General features: G+C 42.3%; 3 protein-coding genes across 3 annotated transcripts; 1 reads left to right on the forward strand and 2 right to left on the reverse strand.

Annotated features, from left to right (window-relative positions):
- Nucleotides 1-836: 836 nt before the first annotated feature.
- Nucleotides 837-9270, forward strand: LOC134185684 (insulin-like peptide receptor). Its single transcript, XM_062653536.1, has 23 exons — nt 837-2122; nt 2201-2361; nt 2418-2604; nt 2695-2793; nt 2865-3012; nt 3092-3300; nt 3750-3876; nt 3950-4033; nt 4104-4273; nt 4346-4698; nt 4761-4830; nt 5377-5444; nt 5505-5621; nt 5682-6058; nt 6116-6186; nt 6241-6380; nt 6448-6512; nt 6586-6712; nt 7356-7527; nt 7587-7643; nt 7699-7771; nt 8699-8839; nt 8899-9270. The coding sequence occupies exons 1-23, from the start codon at nt 2104-2106 to the stop codon at nt 9011-9013; spliced, it is 3150 nt and encodes a 1049-aa protein (XP_062509520.1). The 5' UTR covers nt 837-2103; the 3' UTR covers nt 9014-9270.
- Nucleotides 9271-13848: 4578 nt separating this feature from the next.
- LOC134185267 (uncharacterized) lies at nt 13849-17569 on the reverse strand. The gene is made up of 8 exons (XM_062653047.1): nt 17421-17569; nt 17204-17340; nt 16548-16661; nt 15455-16477; nt 15242-15394; nt 14877-15104; nt 14676-14810; nt 13849-14613 (listed from the first exon to the last, which is right to left on the reverse strand). Exons 1-8 carry the CDS (start codon nt 17494-17496, stop codon nt 13849-13851), a joined length of 2631 nt encoding a protein of 876 aa, XP_062509031.1. The 5' UTR covers nt 17497-17569.
- A 392-nt stretch (nt 17570-17961) lies between these two features.
- Nucleotides 17962-19020, reverse strand: LOC134185268 (uncharacterized protein K02A2.6-like). Its single transcript, XM_062653048.1, has 2 exons — nt 18517-19020; nt 17962-18438 (listed from the first exon to the last, which is right to left on the reverse strand). Exons 1-2 carry the CDS (start codon nt 19018-19020, stop codon nt 17962-17964), a joined length of 981 nt encoding a protein of 326 aa, XP_062509032.1.
- Between the last annotated feature and the right edge of the window lie 2476 nt (nt 19021-21496).

The raw sequence follows: 21496 nt of genomic DNA on the forward strand, positions 1-21496 counted from the left end.
ATTAGCTATCTGTAGCTCGTACTTCGTACTTCCAACTCGAGGCTCCACGCAGGGCGTTCGGAAATGATCCGTTAGGGGACTTCAACACCATGCTGCTTTGCACGTGGTCTCTAGAGCATGTGTTAAATTACGTACGTCGTTGTAAGTCACGAAAGTTAAGGCTAACGCGATAATTAATTACCCAGGAGACGCAAGACGCGAACGCGTTTAATGCAAACGCAGTTTTAGTGTGAACAGAACAGAAAAATGGCGCAAGGAGACGCAAGACGAAGATGCGGACGCAACGTAAGGTCTTGCGTGTTAATTAATTTTTAATGTAAACCTGGTTTTAGGCTAAACGGCCAATTGGTTGTAGACTTTCGATTTAATACCATGCAGTTTTGACTTTTCGAGATCTGCCATGTGAAAGGAGGAAGGTGCTAATGTAGAATAAGTAACATGCTGAAAATCCGCCTTTACGCTAACACTAATGGTAGTGTGACCGCAGCTTTAATTACGCTTCAAATTCGTTCGCTGTACCACACGTTTTCATATGTGCAGAAACATGCACCGTACACACACACACACACACACACACACACACACACACACACACACACACACACACACACACACACACACACACACACACACAACGTCTGTGAAAGCACTCAGGTGCTTAGACCATGCACTTTTGAAAATTTAAGTTGCATGCAATGACCGCTCCCAGGACTGTTGTACCGGCAGAGACGGTCATTGCATGCATTCATTATTGGTCAAGGATATGAAGCGACAAAACTGCATGAAGTGTGCACGTTTTAATAAATCTCTTGTGCATTCGACACTCAACAACAACGCATGCACCGACTCTAAAATCATCATTCACATACACATGTTTAGTTCTTGAGCCTCTAATTGGTTATAACAGCAAACAGTGTCAGATAAGTACTGCTCTTCTTGAAATGTGGACTATAGGCGCAATATGACTCACTACATTGTGTTGGTGCGGGAATACATGTGCTGTTATGGCCACCAGGGCCGGATCCAGAGGGGGGTTAAGGGGGTTCAGGGAGTTGCAACCCCCTCTTTTCCAATTGGCGTGGTTCAATAATTTTATATAATTTCATTAGAAAAGAGAAAATTAGTAATGCTATAAATAACTGCTACCAGGTGAACCCCCTCTTTCAAAAATTCCTCGATCCGGCCTTGGGCCACGTATCAATTAGTGTGAGTTTAACTCTTTAATTAATAACAAACATCAGAGACAAATGCATAGGAGGGTATGAAACCCACATATTGTCACACGGCTCCTCAGCTGAAGCTAAGTCTTTGTTTCACGGCTTTGTGCATGGCTCCTATTCGAACATTTCGTAATTAATGTTTTCAGCAAGAACCGTCTTGTCTAATTAAATAATTAACAGCCCTCTACCCTCTAGTTCGATAGAGCTACAGTCTTGCTGAGACCACGCGCGGAGTGTACTTCTTTCTATTAGCTTCTCGACGATAATTTAGAGATTGATTGACATACAGAGAGACGGTTTTTCCAATAGAGATAGAGACAGAGCGCCGTCATTTTGAAGCCATGTTCAGTTGTGGTTTACATTTATATAATGATATCTTGTAGTTTGTCAGGGCAGAGGACTCTCACTTCAACAGTTAGCTGATTTCGACAAGGAGCAATGCAATGTTATCGAGGGTTCATTAATCGTGGACGGAGCTAGTAGTGGGGCTAGCACACAACCCACCGCGCTCAGCAGTATCGTGGAAATCACAGGAAATCTTTTCGTGAAGCATTTGAACAGAGTTGTAGACAACGTGGGACAAATTTTACCAAATCTGGCTGTAATCAGAGCAAACCCATATTATCGACACTTTGAAATACATTCCGGACTTTCAATCACAAACAATTTATATTTGAAAAGTATCACTCTCACTAATTTGACTCATATTCTGGGAAACAACATTCAATCATACTTTTTGGAAAACAAGCAATTGCAATATATCGATACAGTAGACTGGAAAGCTATTTTTAATAAGAGTGACAACGTGCAACCATATAGTCAGAATAATGGTGGTAAGCTAGGAGTTTGCCCTACAGAATGTGGGAATCGTTGTTGGAACGAAATGACCTGCCAAAAGCGTTGTAAGTTAACATGTCGGTCAAGATAGAGAGATTGCATGTATGCCATCTAAGATTTTTTGTTCTCTTCTACCCACATAGTGCGTCAAGATTGCTGGGCAGTGGACAGTGAGGGAAACTGTACATGTCATGACGAGTGCTTGTCATCGTGCAATGGCACAACTGCTCGAGACTGCTTAACTTGCAGGCATTTTTACTACGAAGGACGATGCGTTTCGAATTGTCCTAGAAGTACGGCCATTGTAAGGTGCAACAGTTATATTTATCATTTTCGTATGTCAGCTATTGTTTCTCTCAGCTTGCTGGCTGGAGGTGTGTAGACGTATGTCCTGATACTGTCCCTGGCTTTTCTCAGAAGCAGAAGACGTCGCGTCGAATGTACAAATTGAACGGTGAATGCGTGTTTGATTGTCCTCACAACTACAAAGGAACTAACAAGAGGACATGTGTCTTATGCCAATCCACGGACAGCAATTGTAATCGATGTAATTGAGTTTTATTGCACATCTATGTAATTAATAACAACAGTCGTGATGACGTGTCGTCTTGATGACGTGTCGTCTTGTTTCTGTTAGACTGTGAAGGTGGTGAAATACGATTACTAGCTGATGCTGAAAGGTTTGAAAATTGTACTCACGTCAATGGTAGTCTGTTGATCAATATTGCTACTCAAGGTAGTTGGAATTACCACATCAAGTACACTGACGCTGCTTTAGTAATTTCTAGCTTTTCTTTGCACTGACAGGTAACGAAGAGAATCGATTGAAAAATTATCTTGGCCGTATTGAACATGTATCTGGCTACGTTGTCATTCTCAATTGTCCGACTCTTCGTCGATTACAATTTCTTAACAATTTGACGTCGATTCGTGGAGATTCATTATGGCAGTTAGGGTAATCGAGAGTAGTTTATATAGGTCACACTGTTCTTACAAATTCCGTATGCATAATATGCTTATTCCCTTTTGTCTAGAGAGACTTATTATGGACTAGCCATAGTTGGAAACAAGAACCTTGGTGTTCTACCTTGGGGAAACCGAAACAAACCTTTCTTTTACGGACGGATAGATGTGCGCATAGCTGTCTACAATAACGCTTTGCTTTGCGAGAAGAGCATTAATACGTTGGACAACCTAGTTCCATATGCTGTTGACCAGTGGGACAACGGTCTCTATGCAGCCTGTAAGTATTCATCGAGATTTCGGTAAGACGTACAGAAACAACGTATAGACAACTATGCGTGTGGTAGGTAGAGCTGGAAATGAAAGATCTATGTTAATTGTTAGTGCGCGGAATAACTTACGTTTGCTACACGAAAATACGAATATAATCTAACAGATAATACTGTTGTAGACATGCATTGGCAGATGTGTTGAGGTAGTGGCTCTGTTGTTAGTGCATGCACTGAATGCAACGGAATTGAAATGAGATAAAGTAAATGTGATTGTCACCAGATCGACAACTAGAACGAGAGCAATGTGGTTGCATATTATGATACTGACTGTTGTGCAATGTATAGGCAGGCCAGCAGACAAACATATGCAGGTATTGGTAGACAGCAAGACAAATGGCAGACGTGCTTTCGTGCTGGTCGATGCAGGGAAGTCATCCTAACGGTTGGTATCTCGTAGGCAATGTGAAGCAACTCACTATTAATGTTGCTAACGGAGATAACTACATTGACTTGCATTGGTATGGCGTCCCAGGTAACAGTGAGGCAGGTAAAAGCTTACTTGGATACAACATAAATTGGTACAGGTAGGTATAGACCTATATGTTGTAGTTGTAATATTGATGATTATATATACAGTTGATTGTCAATTGTTTGTAGAGAGAGTAATGGGATGTCCAGCTTGCAAACGGATCTAAACGATTACAGCTACAACGAGCACGACCCACTCTGTACCAATCCGCAGTAAGGTTATTGCTCTAGATATACTCTACACAATTGTTGACATCCTCTTCGGTTGTCGTTTCTCAATCAGCTGGACAAGAGTGGAAGTAGGCAACAGAACAAGCTATCCACTGTGTCCTAACCCGTATTCTGAAATGATCGACTGCTGGTATGCAACAGTGTTTTATGTTCAAGCCGAATTTGCTAAGCGCAACGTCTACTATCAAAGCGACAAGATACGCATACCAGGATACATTCAAGGTTAATTTGTTTTTTTAATTTACTTGCCAGGGTATATAGAATTATTGTGATACGTTGTATTATGTGTTCAAGTTCCGTCCTCTCCCACTGACGTCCAAACAAGTGAAGGGATGCACAATGTAACTGTTGAATGGTCACCCCCTTTGCATCGTTTTGAGAATGTGACGGGATATCGGATAGTGTTAGTCCGGAGTGATGAAAAAATAACTGGAAACAGAAAGTCGTCCGCCAGACGTACCGCTAAATGCATGCGCAGTGATAACAACCCTGTCGACTGTCTGGACACATCTCTTAATCGGAGTTATCCGTGTATTCACGATATGACAAATGATGTATTACAGCAAGTCGGTCTTGATAGTTGCAATGGCAGCCATTGTAAAGTAGATATTACAGGACTGGAGCATTTTGTTGGCTATGCGATGAAAGTATGTGATGATAATAGTTGTGGAGTGTGGTCACTCTATAGACGTGGCGTTTGTGGCTGTAGATTCAAGCAGTGAGTGATGCTGGTTGTGGTTTTGTACAGGAGACAACTGTGTTTAGAACAAAAGCAGATTGTGAGTCTGATGTCAGTGTTGAGTGCATGCGTCTGTTGAGTGTAGTCATTGTTTATGAATTTGCAACTGTGTGTCAATGCTTATCTCACTCTGTGCAGTAGGTGTTGTGTACTACACTGACACACACACACACACACACACACACACACACACACACACACACACACACACACACACACACACACACACACACACACACACACACACACACAGTATATTTGTGTATTTGTTCTTTGCTGCGTGATTTTTATCTTCTGTATCTCTTAATTTCCCTAAACCTGAGAGAGGGAACTGCACAAAGAGTGCAAAAGATACATTCATTCATTCTTAGATATAATATCCTGAAAGGAATACAATGCTAGTTATCAAATATGTAACTACACGCTTAGTGTAGATTAAACGTTACCAAGTTACCATTGGAAAGTAGCTTTATTGTTTGCTGATTGTACTAATAATTGTTAATCAAATTGCAAGACATAAACAGTCTGCTATTGTGTTTGATAATATTATTGGCAATTCAACATTATACCATATTTGTATATATAGGTTCTATGGATAAGGTGCCATATTTGAATGTGTCTGTTATCCGTTTGACCAAGTCATCCTCAACTGTCGTTAGTCATTTAATGAATAAACGTACTTCGTCACCGCTTTAGCTTGTTCTACTGTATCAGAATGTGTTGGTGAATTGGATGAGACCGTCACGCCCTAATGGAGGTAGCGTATCCTCATATAACATCGGCATTCTATACAAACGACTTTCAGATGACGAACAGAACAATACAACATCTGTAAATTGGAAACTTGTTTGGCTTTGCATTCATTGTCTGCATGATTCTATTTGTCTACAGAATACATCTGTTGATCCGGAAGAACAATGTAAAAATGGGTCCAGATACAACAGGAAGTGGAGGCACCTTTGTATAATTACGTCAGATAACGCTACGAATTTTAGGAACTTTACTCTGCCCTGGGTTTGTCAACAAAATAATCAGACGTATACAGTTGAAATTCTAGTAAATTCAAATGCAACAACGTGTAACAAACGTACACAGGGTAAGTCGCGTACAGCCAGCATAAATGTAACTTTTAATTGCTCTCGAGACGAAGGGAATCCCGACGATGTCCTCATCAAAACTGTTCCACCCATGGTTTTCACCTGTTTTCTAATTGCTGTTGTGGCCACGTGGTGCGTTCATCGATTGAAGCGTCACAAACGTCTGCTAAAGTATCTACTCAATTCTTGTGCTATATTTGCATTAGTTTACTGATGAATATTTTCTAGAGAACGATTAGAACTAGTGTCTCATTTGTACGTGAGTATAACACACGAGGCAGGAATGCTCTTTACTAATAGTAAAAATTCTTGAAGAATTTATTGATTTACAAATGCATTGGAGCTGTTTATAGCTTATACACCTGATGATTGGGAGATCAAGCGAGAAGACGTTGTGTTAGAAAATGAGCTGGGAAGTGGTGCGTTTGGTTTAGTCTATCGTGGAACGTGGCAAATGAATCTTGATCAGAAACCACTAGATGTAGCTGTGAAGGCAAAGATGCTAATATATGTCGCTGTATGTATAGGGCATGTGCTATGCGTTGTATTTGACATTACAGACATTGAGTGGCAAGTCAAGTGATGAAGATCGACTTTCATTCTTAAACGAAGCTTCCATTATGAAGTGAGGTTTACCATTCATTCTATGTTAAGCAGACGCTAGTAGTCAAGCATGGCGCACTTGATTGTGTGTGAAGGAACTTCGAAAGTGACCACATCGTTCGATTGTTGGGAATTGTGTCGATTGGTGAACCTGTCATGGTCGTGATGGAACTGATGGTTAATGGTGATCTAAAAGGATACCTTCGATCTCTTCGAACAGACGTAAGTACAGTATACAATAATATGACACATGCATGCACATATCCTTCGCGTGTTGGCATGTAATGGTTGCTGTATATTTAGTATTGGATAGCAAAACGGCAGGAGCGTAGCATGAGTATCAATGGTGGGGATACAACCAATTTGGCACGCATACTTTAGTCGTTCGAGTCATTACTTATATCTTAAGAATATATGAGTGTTGTATTTGGTTTTTGCCCTAATAATTGTTGCCCAAACGCCTGGTCTCACCGTTTGACAGTTTCTTCTTGGTCACGCTGCCTGTAATGTATAGTAATACATTTAGCTATAGTATTCAGTCTTATGAGAATCTCAAAGTGGTGTAACTTTGTTTTTGTCTCACATTTGTAGTGAGTAGTGGCTCCATTAGCTTTAGAGTGTAGTGACTTTTAGGGCATGTGTGCATATATAGTTACTAGATATAATACATTTTGAAATTGACAGAATAATATATAGATACTTAGGTAGCATGACCGTGCGTGGGCGTTTAGTAGCTAGGGTAGCTAGGTATACGTAGGTATATCAACGCATCCAGTAGATGTGCCGTGACGCATGTCCATGTAGTTGCAAATATGTATGTGTGCATGATCCTTTGGTTGTGTCTTTGCATTTCATTTCCGTGTAGGATGGAGAAAAGCCAATTTTTGAAGAGTTTCCATTACTTGAGGATGAGCTGCTTCAGTTTGCCGTCCAGATTGCAAGTGGTATGGCTTATTTAGCAGAGAAGAAATTCATTCATCGTGATCTGGCAGCACGTAACTGCATGGTGGATAAAGACATTTTTGTTAAAATTGGAGGTATGGTCGAGAAATCACTGCATTCTTATCTGTGAAATGGCCAACACAACATTTTATAGATTTTGGTTTAACACGTGATGTATATGAAACTGACTATTACAGGAAGAGAGGCTCTGGTATACACTATTTGTCAGATTGTTGTAACTTCTACCAGTTACGATGTTGTTTCAGGTCCTCTCCCTATCAGATGGATGTCTCCGGAATCGCTACGGGATGGTGTTTTTGGTCATCCTTCTGATGTTTGGTAATTGTTCGGGGCATACCGTATTTGTCAGAATATTATTTAGGGAATTACCGTATTATCCCGCCTACCAGGGCAGGGCTCTTAGTAGAACATTTTGGCAGTATGTGCTTTTTTTGTACTGTGTGGTTATGGAATAGAGTAGAAGCCATGGAATTCCTTGAGGATCACAGATAATGAAAACATCACTGATACCTACAGTTTTGATTAAAGTTTGCAGCATTTCTCCAACTGATGCATGAAAGCGGTTGTCACTGAAACTTTATTTGTGGAGGAAGGAACCAAATCAGAATCAGAATTTATGTGGCTATAGTGTTAAGGTGCAATCCTCTAGAGAATTCCATAGCTTGTATCCTATTCCCTAACCACACTATAAACATGCAAAGGCACACAGTACCAGAATGCTCTAGTATTCAAGCTATAGAGTCCTGCCCTTGCAGGCAATATTTTTGGGTGTTAGTCAATAGAAGAAATTAATTGAGAGAGGTAGGTAATTATTGGAGAGAGGAAATAGTTTAAGAAATACTGGCAATTAGAGGCTTGTTTTTCTTCAGCAGTTCTGAGTTACTACATGTATCAGAGTCACTACCACAAAGTTATATAAACTAAATAATGCTTATTGATCAGACACATCTGTATTGAGCTCATTATGACTTGCTGCTTTAGCTAATGTTAGAGCTTCACAAGCCCTTGTTATCATTGCTATTAAAAGCTTCTTGACTCTCTCCCTCATTTGAAAACAGACATCTGCAGTATTTCTAGTATTGTAATGCTAAAACACTCGAGTCACTTGTAACCAAATATTTCCATGCTAGTCCTGAGGGAATTATATTTTGTATGTCAAGGGAATTATACGGGTGGATGAATTATCCAGAGAAATATGGTATTTACAGTGCATAGACGTGTAGGTCTGATGATTTCCTATCATAGGTCATTCGGTATTGTGCTGTGGGAAATAGCAACTCTGGCAATGCAGCCATACACTGGGATGAGCAACAGTGATGTACTCGAATTTGTTGTTGGAGGTGGAGTAATGGAGCTGACAGAAATGGCACATGCCCCCAGTGCTTAGTAAGTCTATCTGGTGATGTAATAGTTTCTTCTAAAATTAACTTGTACTGATGATGTAGCAAGAAACTTATGGAGCAATGCTGGCGTTTTAACACATCAGACAGACCAACATTTGAGACAATCTTGAGTCAGCTTCCGTCACTTCTTCCCAACGGCCTCGTCATCCAGGTCTGATTTTGACAGTACGTCGTTCAATCATAACATCGTAGAAAAAGAGGTATCCGGTCAGGTGCTAGCTTTACTTTTCATGGTATATTAGTTATACATGTTATAGACTGTATGCAGAATTTAGGGTACATATTGTAGAGATGGAGTCTTCTAGCAAAATGTAGGGTATTGTATAGATACGTACTGCTACTTGTTGCAGCAATTAGTGAGAGGGCTTGTTGCATTTTAATTAATTTTCCATTAGAATGTCTAGCGGCAGCCAAGTCTGTGGTGTTTGTTGATTTGTCCAACAAGTTTACTAATATCACACACCCTAAAAACCCTAAACGTCAGGAGCTGCCTCTCAGAGGTCACGCCCCAGGTACTCATTTATACTCCTAAGTCGAGAGAAGCGAATGTGGTTTAGTTTCTTGCTTAAGGAGATTATGTCATAGCTCGTCATCGCCGTGACTTGAACTTGTGACCCTTCAAGGTCCCGGATTTAAACACTCCATAAGATGACTCTCTAGCCAACTGAGCTATTGCACCATACACAATAGCTCGCACGCACACACACACACACACACACACACACACACACACACACACACACACACACGCGCGCGCGCGCACACACACACACACACACACACACACACACACACACAAGATGTTGCTGTGTACAGTATGTACTGCATATATCCAGTAAGTATATTGACAAAGATTGCGATGTGACAAACCTCTGTCAGCCAATACGCAACCCGCGCGAAGACATTCATTTGCATAGCTGTAGGAAGTTTTCGAGGTTTTGGGAGGCTAAACAGGTATCCATTACAGCATTTGCATGTGTGTAATGCATTGAAGCAGAAACATTTAGGCATATGCATGTTGTAAAGTTTGTACGGCACTGCACCTATTGAAAACGGTTTTTTAGTTTATCTAGAATACAGTAGATATTGAAAGGAGGTCTGTATTGTTAGAGCTAGAGCATAATACGTAGAATTGTGTTAATTTAAGCCATGAACTATGACCGACTTACCGCTTAGGCCTAAAGAAAGATAATATACTGTTCTTTTCGTGTCGCTTCCGGGAAGCCTGTTTCCTTAGCGCACGAGGTCGCACTAAGAACGCGCGCGAACGTTGTTGGATGGCACGTGACAACAGGGCTAGGCAATTCACTTTACGGAAATAGAAGAGATTTAATTTGCAAATTACAGGATCAAAATTGAAAAAGTAGCCAAATTTTGGGAGCACGTGTCTCCAGCGGGCCTCTTCATTGCTACACTTACACCACTGAATTATGCAGGCCTGGTACAGTACTGTACAGTGTGTACTTCTCTTTCATCACGTGACAAACATGCACGTGGCCTTAGCTCGTGAGGCTCGATAGCAGTCGCTGTGTGCTTGGTGAAAAACCAATGACGTGACATCTAGTTGGTACGAACTGACATGTGGCTACGCGACCTAATGCAGTTTGAAAACGAAGATTGCTGCAGGATTTTAGACCACTGTATAGCAGGTTGTCAGTCCTATGCGTCTTCGTCATTTCTCGAATGTCAATCCTCGTCGGAAGGAACACGCCTGTTAGCGTACGTTAGGCCGGACACTTGATATGCTTCCAGCGTCTGCCTCATTCGACTGTTTGTGACTGCGATGTTCGCGAGTGGACATGCAGCGTTGCTGGTCTGTCTCATTTCAACGATAGCGGATGCAAGAGAAATCAAAGGTAATCGTTCGTCACGTACGCTGGTAAATCTAGAGCTTGATTGCATGCTAGTTTGCACGTTAGCTAGTTAGTTGGACAACGTGACAGTACTCTGGCATGTCGACCTCGAAATATTTTCTTCGCGTTACTACAAGTTGCGTCGAAAGAACTGATTAAATAAACTAACTACACTGGTGATTCCAACCACTGCACACGTATCACGGCGGTCAACAGACTCAACGAAGTAGCAGATCGAAACCTCAGCTAGCTTGCTGGTGTGTAGTCTTTCTACCAGCTCGCCTCTGCAGAAAAATTCATGTCTCTAGCTAGGTAGCCCTGTTGAGAACTGCGTGTGTACGAAGAAGAATCTAGATAATACTACATCGTTATAGTATCACGTGCTCGCTGAATCGTAGAATGTAGATCTAGAAGAACGTAGATGGATGGCTGTAACTCCATTATTATCGCAGCAGGGAGGAAGAAAGGTGCTAATTGCCTAGTCTCCTGATTGTTGATAGTAGTTTGTTGCTTTGTGTATGAGAATAGCATCTGGATGTTTACTTGCATGTCCAAAGACTCCCGGCCTCCGGCCCCTCAATACTTCACGACTCCGTGTTGCATCCCAAACTCGGAATAAGTTGGACAGAACTCTGATCGCATCTTCGAGCAGTGCTCGCTAGTTACATCGGTGTACGTCGACAAAATAGAAAATTAGGGGCGTGGCACGTGACTTCGTTGTGGTACACTGGAAGGGCTCATTTTGTAGTTTATGTGCAGACCGTCATGTATAGTTATAGGAGCTGTACAATCATTAGCTTAGCGTTACTATTAACTAAAAGGTGACGAGCAGCTAAACCAGCTCCAAGTTACTTGTCTTTGTTTTGTGGAGGCAGCTGATCGCTGGAGGTGGGATGAATGCTTAGCCTCGAGAGACGCGGAGGCCTAGTGCTATTCGTGCTTAGCCTCGGGAGACGCGGAGAGTACCCGGATGTTTCTGAATATTTAGGATAAACGCACGTGACGTACACTAAAGCTCTCTAGATAACCTCGCAAACGGTTGTTTCACTGAAGTACTTTCACTAGATACGCGGTGCAAACACGGCCATTCATAGTTAGAATATGACTCTCAACTCGCTCCGCACTCGAGAAACGTAAATGTAATATGGACGCACTATGAATTCTACTGTGGCATTGATCGTTGATTTTAATTAAACAAGTTTTAGCACTAGGCCAAGTCAACTAAATAAATTGATTAGCATCCAGATTTTCTTTATTTCTATCAAGTTATTTTATTTATTTTTATTTAGTATGCAATATTTAATTAATAATACGCGTACATCGAAAATGTTTGTCTGTATCATGTGTGTGAATTTTGGGTATCTTTGTAACACACACACGTACTTACGAAGAGGTCTAACATGCAGCATTTGCCACCTTCTCTAGATATGTATAGTTTAGATATGCATGCAGTGACTCAACTCGAGAAGTTTCTCTGTATCTCTGTATGTTTATTCACTATACAGTAGTTCCCCTCTTGGACGACCATCCTCGTGAGCGACCACCTCTTGTTTACGACCAGTTTAGCTTGGCACCGACGAAATTTGTATTGCGCTTAACCCTCTTCATGATCACCCCTCTAACGCGACCAGCGACTAGGCTCAAGGTTGTCACGTGTCCTGTCCCCTCTTTGAGCGACCACCTAGCATTGCCTGTCTCCGGCTGCACCGAAACATCCGGGTATGTACATGTATAAAGAAAGGCGTCATGAAAGGATATGTGCCGGACAAGATAAAAGAAGGCTGTTCGTGTCGCTCAAGTGAAGATCTCGGTGTAAGTAAGACACAAATTGAAGAAAGTAAGGGAACAAAGAGAGCATTAGCTTAGACAGCAATGGGAAACCGGAGGTCGAGCAGAGAGGAAGTACAGCAAGGTTATAAAAAGTTGTGCTACGAAGATTGGGACAGAGTTGTTTGGGAGTGGTTCAGTGTTGTTGTTTTTGTTGTTCTTGTTCTTGTTGTTTCTAGAGATGTACTTTAGCTAAAGTGCACTGTAGAAAACTAAATACAGAATCTATAGCACAAACTTAATTAACGAGTTTAACAAAAACAGTTCCCCTGATGAGAGACCACCCCTATTCAGAAACCACTTTGATGAAAACACAAAACGCTGCTGCTGTGCACGTGGTCTCTAGCGATTTACATTACAGTAGTCTTGAACAGAAGCCTAGCTGCTCTGGAACGATGCGCTTGTAGATGCGTGGCTTGCGCACGTGACATGCAGCCGCACCGAATCTACAGTATGACAAAATGCATGGCAAATGGACAGCCCGTGCGTTGGTTAGGTCCCTGTAGCGCACGTTACCGTTATGCTTTATATTTCCCGCATAGTCAATATGCGCAGCGAAACTGGTCACGAGGTTAGAGCGCATCTGCGGCATGCTGTGGTCAGACGACGTTTGCGTTTGCGTTTGCGTTATGTTGACATTTACGTCAGCCTAATGCCTACTGTCTGTTCCCCGTAAGCGTGAACTCAGAAGTGAGTAATGAAGTAGAGGTCACACCAGTTGTGCTTGTAGTATACTTGAAGTATAGCAATAGAACACAACACGTAAACAAGCGTAACAACTAGAAATACAACGCGACGTCTGCCTTCCTGCAGCCGGTATATGTCTAACCCCCGGTGTAGCAGGAAATCCGTCCCGGCAGGAAATCTGTCCCGGCCGAGACGGATTTCCTAGGAAATTGGTCTCGGAGCTAGGAAATCCGTCACGCCCTGCATGTTCTAGGAAATCGGTATCGGGCGGGACAGATTTCCTAGGAAATCGGTCTCGGAGCTAGGAAACGCAGCTCACTCTGAATGTTCTAGGAAAACCCAGAACGGCCGGTGTTTCGGTATTGAAAATGCCTCCATGCAGCAGGGAATTTACTAATGGGCCTAAATCATGATATATTTAACCACGTTTCTAGGGAACATAACACAGCATTCCAGGTTTCTCATTTGTACTGCAGCCTCCCACTATACGTATGTATACGTACAGCACAGTTTAAACAAAGTTCTAGGCTCATCATACACACAATGCAAACAGTAATGCACGTTGAACGCAAACACGAACTATATACATGTGTATAGTGTCAGCTAGTGTATGCATCCAGAATTTTTACTTGCAGTTACCACAGGTCCATTTTTTGCTCCTAGTAGGCAATATCGGTCTAGCACATTTCAAATGACACCAATCATCGCATTTCTGGCACTTCACTGTAGCAGCAAATGTCTCGGGCATCAAGCACCAACGACAAAGCTCAATCATGACACCGCGAAGTCTCTTGGGACGATGAGCCGTGGTCTTTGTCATCTGCGGAAAAGGCATCATTTCTTTCTGCTGAAAGCATTTGAGAAGGTGCCGTCTCATCAGTGCCTGGTCGAATTGCAGAGTCGATAAATTGTCTCCAAAAGCAAGATGCACAGCAAATGCAATGGCAAACAGTCCGCAATCCGAACCTCCCCTCTGCTGTTGGACATAGGGCTTTTGAACAAACAAGTTGATGGGATCATTTCCATCATCGTCGTCTTCGCTATCATCTTCTACCGCCAGCCTATAAATCAAGGCTAACTGGTGACTGAGAGAAGTACTAAGTTGAAAACCGGCCTCTTTGCTGTCATAAACTGATATATGTTGGCCACAGCAACTAGAAGTTACCCAATGGCTTCGCTCAGGGACGTGATGTATCTGGATGCCCTCATGCTGGACTGGGATAAAACCATTCGTCTGTGCAAGTAACGGTGACTGTAGGCCATCAATGTGTGGAAACTGTTTCTTTAGTATGTTGTGAGCAAGAGAAATATGCTCATCCGTAAGCTCGCGGCCTTGCATGAGAATTTCTCTCATTCGCCTTGAAATAGTGAAACTGTTCTTCTTAGATTCCTAATCAATTCATGGAATACGTAAGTTAAACCTTTCAGAGGGTTTCCCAAAGAGATACTTACTATAGTACGTCTTCGTTTTGTTTGGGGTTGAGTTTGGCCCCTATAATCAAGCTTGCGCTTACGTTTTCCATCTTCTTCTCTGCTATTCTCCTCCTCATTCGCTGTCTGACTGCATTCTTTGTCATCTTCATTTGTCTGTATAAGGCAAATCAAATCATAGAGAAGGATTACAGAATAGAAGATATTTTTCAATGAGCTAACCGCAAGCTGGAAACGTACTCTTTTCTTAGGTTCCAACCGTAATTTACGTCTGTCACATTTGATACTTCTGCTTCCAACAGTGCCCTTGTCAGTTTCATCTGAGATTTCCCTGGATGAAGCTCCCTTGTCAGTTTCATCTGAGATTTCCCTGGATGAAGCTGATGGTTGAGTTGTAGATGGTAATGAACGGGCCTCTATTTCTGTCCTGTTATCCATCACCAATAACCCCTGCAAGGCACAGAAGGTGGAAAATATCCAAACACAGCTATAGTGCTCTATTAGGCATATGAAGTTGGTGTAAAATGGTATATTAACGACATTCATTATTTTTAGATTAATTGACTGTCACTGTAGAAGACCTCTACCTGTCCTTCATTTTGATGTGTCCTTGAAGGTTGCGCATCAGGTTGGAATGCAACTGAAGCATCCACACGTACACATGCAGACGCAGGGGATAGAAGAGGTAAGTCATCCGCGTGCCATTCAATGGCTTCTGCAGCATTTTCATCTTCATTGATCTAATAAACAGAACTTACGCCATGTGTATGCAAAACAATCATGTTCAAATCGCTGCATACGGTATCTTTGCACTCGTCTGAAGTGCCACTACCACATGGCTCGTAGCTCTGCGGTGGATAATACGGTTTGAGACGACTTGCATGAAAGATTTGCTTCAGAACAGCACCATTTCCATTTTTCAGCTTGAAACAGCCTTTCGGAAGACGTTCTGACACCCAGTATGGACCAGTCCACTTCACGTCCAGCTTTCCACCCTTACGGCTGTCATGTTTACTATTTTTTAAAAGAACTTGGTCATTGAGATCGAGAGATAAAGAATATGTATTATGGCGCTTGTCATAGTAAGCTTTCTGGCGTTCCTGGGCTTTGACAATATTTCGTTTTGCAGCTGCTGTATACTGGTGTTTCAGATTGACTAGCAGTTCTACATCATGTTGCATCTCTTCATCAGTCAGGCAATGCATCGTGGTTTCCGCAGTTGAATCTGAGACGTGGTGTGCATGCAGTTGAACATCTAGAGGCATACGAGGATCTCGATTATTAAAAAGAAAGAATGGTGTGAATTTGGTCGAAGCATGAACAGCAGTGCGATAGGAAAATAGAATAGCCTCAATTGTTGAATCCCAGTCTTCATCTGTGCAGTTTGTCATCTGGCAGATTCCATTTTTCAGTGTCTGATTGAAACGCTCAGTCAGTCCGTTTGTTTGAGGGTGGTAGGCAGACGTAATTCTGTGTTTGACTCCTGTCTTTGTCAAAAGTTCATTGCAGATAGCATTGCAAAACTCGCGACCTTGATCGGATATCAACACCTCTGGAAATCCATGTCGTAGAAAGAGTGAGTTAAGGAAGTCAGCAACGTGAATTGCTTCTTTCGATGGAATTGCTTTGGCTTCAGGCCATTTGCTGAAGTAATCGACAGCCACAACAATATACTGATTGCCACTACTAGTGACTTGCAATGGTCCAACCAAGTCAACGCCAATTTGCGACCAGACCTTAGATGGTACAGGTAATGGATGTAACGGTTCTGATGGATGATCAAACTTTCTTTTCACTCTCTGACATATATCACAATGTTGAACCTGAGAAATGAAATGTGCAGAGACAGTATTTTGAAGCACCTTCTGAAAAATTATGCATGCTTGTTCTCACTAGTTGTTTCACATCAGCTACTATTCCTAGCCAGTAGTACTTCTTTGTCACTCGATCTAGCGTTTTGTCCCTGCCAAGATGATGACCTCCAGTGACATGACATCCTTGGAGAATCTGGATATACAGAGAAGACATAATGTAAACATTTTATTAAGTCAACATGACGAAATTTTGTCATCTGCCCTTGCAGTTTACTAGCAGGGACGTACCAAAACTGCCAAAGGGTGAGGGCGACCAATTTTGAAATTACTGACTTACACCAACAGACGATTTCCGCAACTTCCAGTTTAGGTATAGACAATTAAATATATTATTTACTTTTATTTATTTGGAGTATATAGAGTCTTTATTACAGGCCAATATTAAAATATACGATAATGTGGATCATATTATAGTTTTTCATGACCAGTTTGTGGCAAAGTCAAAACATAACTTTGGGGACGTACAGTTAGGTCAATTAGATTAATTGGTGGGGACACTGTTTTTCATTAGCTGGATGGTAGCGCACGCTAGTCATGCTTTGTCACGTGCCGCGGTCACCTCCTTTAGCGCGCGTTAGGCCCGAACAATTTAAAAATGATTGCTACACCCCAGTTTAGGGCATGCATGGCTAACTAGAGGTGAAACCCGTAACTCCGAGAAATTAGAGAGTTCACCTGTCTTTTTGTCGTATCGTCTCTGATAACTTGTCTGCGTGTCGATTGTTTCTTGTCTTGGAAGTAGAGAATCCCTTCCTCTAGCTGGAACAGTTTGGATTTCTTACGGACACCACTCTTCTCGCTTTCCGAGAGACCTAGATCACCAACATCGTTAGGAGGATCGGCAATCGCACGGACGTAGAGACGGTGTGACAGCTGTTCTTCGTCAGCCTACCTGTTGGATATGAACCGTTTTCAAGGTAGAAAACGACCCGCTCGTACATTTGCTCTTCCACGGCGCTTCCCGTCATTCAGAATATCAAACAATTGCACATGCGTGTGGGTGAGACACACAATGACATATTTCCTGCGTGGTGACAGATTTCCTAGCGCCTCGGCCGAGACAGATATCCTAAGGAAATGTGTCTCGGCCAAGACTAATTTCCCAGCGTAGTGACAGATTTCCTAGCAAATCTGACTAGCCGAGACAGATATCCTAAGGAAATGTGTCTCGGCCAAGACTAATTTCCCAGCGTAGTGACAGATTTCCTAGCAAATCTGACTAGCCGAGACAGATATCCTAAGGAAATGTGTCTCGGCCAAGACTAATTTCCCAGCGTAGTGACAGATTTCCTAGCAAATCTGACTAGCCGAGACAGATATCCTAAGGAAATGTGTCTCGGCCGAGACAGATTTCCCCGAGACGGATTTCCTACTACACCTGATATCCCAGTCAAACCATTTACCAAACCCCGTATATTACATCTCCCCTTGTTTCAAACATAGTCCTTCCTCCACTGTGGGGTTTTCACTAATCGTCCATATCGTGTTCGGGTTTCTATATGTTCTTCAGACCTGACCGGGGTTTGCTGTGCAGCTTCTTCCAGTGCCTGTTGATGGTTACTATTAGTCTCTTGATGATCTCTCTGCCCTTCCACTGCCTGTTGATGGTTACTATTAGCCTCTTGATGATCTCTCTGCCCTTCCACCATTTCAGGGTTTAGTCGAAGATCATGACGATTGCGTCTTAGAGTACCCCCTGATTCAGTCACTACACGGTATGATCTTGGCTGTATCTCTCTATCCACTGTCGCAGGTACATTCCACTCTCCACCTATTTGGTCATGAACCAACACCCGAGTTCCTGGTTCCAAGTCTGGTAAGGATCGCACTCCATGTCTTCTGTTATATTCTGCTGCCTGCTTTGCTTTGCTACCCCTGTCTTTCTCTCTCACTGAAGACTTATCCACCAACTGTGGAATCAATTAACTAGCAATATTTGGCATGGTTGTCCGCAACTTCCTCCCCATTAACAATTGACCAGGAGACACTCCAGTGGCTTCATGTTCTGTAGCTCTATATGCTAACAATCCCAAGTGTGGATCTTCCCCTGCGTGCCAAGCCTTCTTAATCAGGGCTTTGACAGTCCCCACAGTCTTTTCGGCTAGTCCATTTCCTTGTGGATGTCTAGGAGATGACGTTACATGCATAAACTGATAAGTCCTGCTGAAGTTCTTAAAGTCCTCACTCACAAACTGTGGTCCATTATCTGTGACCAGTACATTGGGAATCCCAAATCGTGAGAAAATACCCTTCAGTGCTAGTACAATATCCGTTGATTTTGTTCCTGTGAGCTGTTTAACTTCCGGATACCTCGAGTAATAGTCAACAACCACTAGAAAATGCATCTTTTCTACTTCAAATAGATCCGCACCCAATTTTTCCCAAGGTTTTCCTGGCATTGGAGTACTACAGAGTGGCTCTTTCCTCTGCTCACTTGCATATCTTGCACACGTTGTACAGTTGGAAACTATTAACTCCAACTGACTATTCATTTGCGGCCACCATACTGACTGTCTTGCTCGTTTCTTGGTCTTTACTATTCCCAAATGCCCATCATGTGCCAGCTTGGAAGGGCAGAGAGATCATCAATAAAACAATCACAGCCATCTATCCCTGCCAAAATCTGCCTCATCACTCTCTGAAAAATTTCAGGACCAGAGGTAATGCCAAATGGCAATCTCAGACATCGGAAACGTCCAAATGGTGTAATAAACGTTGTTAGTAACGAGCTGCTTTCATTTAAAGGAATCTGCCAAAATCCTGATTCAGCATCCACAGTTGTAAAACACTTAGAACCTTGCATCTTAGCAAAAATCTCCTCAGCCACAGGAATTTGGAATCGTTCACGTCTTATAGACTTGTTGAGCTCACTGAAGTCAATACACACTCTTTTTTGACCATTCTTCTTAAGAACTGGCACCATAGGTGCAATCCAATCTGTCGGTTCAACCACTTCTTGAATAATTCCCATCTTCTGCATTCTCTCTAATTCATTTCTCAATTTTGGCAGCAACGGAAGTTTCACGCGTCTAGGAGCAAAAACTGAATATGGAACAGCACCTTCTTTCAATCGAATTTGATAGACATGATCCCTTAGAAGTCCTGGAGTACCAAACACAGTAGAATAATCTTTCAAAACTACGTCCTTTACAATCTGATTGTCATTTCTATCTACTTCAGCAATTCGTTTGACCAGTCCTAGTTTTTGACATGCATTTAGTCCCAATATTGGTGAAGCTGTTGCCGGCACAACATAAAACTGCAAATGGTGAGTTGTTCCATGCTCCACCTGACACAAGCATTGTCCATCTACTGGCAGTGGTCTAGATAACCCATATGGCATTAATCTAATTTTAGCCGGTTCCAGTACTGGTTTAGATGTCAGTCTACGATAAACACTCCGAGGCAGGACATTAACTTGAGCTTCTGTGTCTAGTTTAAAGTTTACCATAATGCCGTTAGTTCTCAGAGACATAGACCACACATCTGACTTTGAGCCACCTAGAGCACTAATAAACATTTCAGCAGGCTGTTCTTCTTGCATCATCATTACCTGCACTTGTGCTTCATTAGCCTTGCACTTACTTGCAAAATGTCCGCGTAGTCCACACTTTAATTAAACAATTTCTTGTGAAGGCAGGGCATCTCCTCTCTGGATGATTCCTTCCACACTTAGGACAATCTCGTATGAATTGCCTGTCTCCTGTCCTTTTACTTTCTTTCCTAACAGCATCCAGGTCGCCTGCCGTACTGGTGGATCCACTTTCCAACTCTTTCAACTGAAACTGGGACAGTTCTGATGCCTTGCATATCGCCACTGCTTTCTCTAACGTCAAGTCCATCTCTCTCAACAACCTCTCTCTCAATCTTGACTCCAGAACTCCACAAACTAACCTGTCTTTAACCAATGACTCACTGATCATTCCAAATTCACACGTCTTCTCTAATGTACGTAACTCAGTAACATACTGGTCTATTGTTTCTCCCTGCAATTGATTTCTCATGAAGAAGCAATGTCTTTCGTATGTCACGTTTCGTTTTGGAATGAAGTATTCTTCAAACTTTTTCGTCACGTCTTCCAGGTTGTCTTTGCTTTCTTCAGTGCCGAAAACGAAGGTGTTGTAAACATCAAGAGCCTCGGGCCCGATTGAATGTAAAAACACCGACGTCTGCACAGGATCCCCTTGAGATGTCAACCCTGAAGCTACTCGATAAATGTCAAATCGCTGCCTCCATTTCTTCCATGCCATGGCCACGTTTCTTCCCGTCAATGATAGATGCTCTGGAGGATTCAGACGCTCCATACTCCTGGTACCATGTAGTATACTTGAAGTATAGCAATAGAACACAACACGTAAACAAGCGTAACAACTAGAAATACAACACGACGTCTGCCTTCCTGCAGCCGGTATATGTCTAACCCCCGGATATCCCAGTCAAACCATTTACCAAATCCCGTATATTACAGTGATCACTAGAGCACTAAAAGCTGCTCCAGTTGGACCATGTTATACCAATTATCTTATTAAATGGTTTCAGTTGCTGATCCGTTGGTCTTACAAGATAATTGGATAATAGCCATTGCTCCACCCGTTTGTATTTGATATGCACAAGTATTAGCATTTCGTTTCGTTTGTAGGAAAGGCTTAGATAATTTGATAAACAGAAATGCCAGACCTAGCGGTTTCTAACGATGCCGAGATCATCGCGAAAGTCCACTAAACAGCAGAGATATTGATGATTTTCAAAGTTCACACTTATGGGGAACAGACAGAAGGTTAGCTAGGACCCGATTGACGCACGCGCAGTAGATGCTAACGCACGTTAAGGCCTTGGACTGCGGACCGAACGCTTGCTCTGTTGCGCGGCGCATTGTTTTGGTCTTGCCTTCCGAGGCGAACTACGAGAGCACACGAGAGACGGGTCTAGACGCTTCAGGCGACTCTAACACTGTTCGAAAAACGAGGA

The sequence above is a fragment of the Corticium candelabrum genome, chromosome 10, assembly GCF_963422355.1.
Source record: "Corticium candelabrum chromosome 10, ooCorCand1.1, whole genome shotgun sequence".
NCBI lineage: Eukaryota > Metazoa > Porifera > Homoscleromorpha > Homosclerophorida > Plakinidae > Corticium > Corticium candelabrum.

Excerpts from the sequence above, each read along its gene's own strand:
- LOC134185267 (XM_062653047.1), bottom strand. The coding sequence starts at position 17,496 with ATGACGGGAAGCGCCGTGGAAGAGCAAATGTACGAGCGGGTCGTTTTC. Across the intron at positions 16,662-17,203 it reads ACGATACGACAAAAAGACAG|ATTCTCCAAGGATGTCATGT; the intron begins GTGAACTCTCTA and ends CTGTATATCCAG. Across the intron at positions 16,478-16,547 it reads TAGCTGATGTGAAACAACTA|GTTCAACATTGTGATATATG; the intron begins GTGAGAACAAGC and ends TTCATTTCTCAG.
- LOC134185684 (XM_062653536.1), top strand. Across the intron at positions 2,794-2,864 it reads GATCAATATTGCTACTCAAG|GTAACGAAGAGAATCGATTG; the intron begins GTAGTTGGAATT and ends TTGCACTGACAG. Across the intron at positions 5,622-5,681 it reads AACAGAACAATACAACATCT|AATACATCTGTTGATCCGGA; the intron begins GTAAATTGGAAA and ends ATTTGTCTACAG.
- LOC134185268 (XM_062653048.1), bottom strand. The coding sequence starts at position 19,020 with ATGAATAGTCAGTTGGAGTTAATAGTTTCCAACTGTACAACGTGTGCA. Across the intron at positions 18,439-18,516 it reads CAGAACATGAAGCCACTGGA|TTGGTGGATAAGTCTTCAGT; the intron begins GTGTCTCCTGGT and ends TTGATTCCACAG.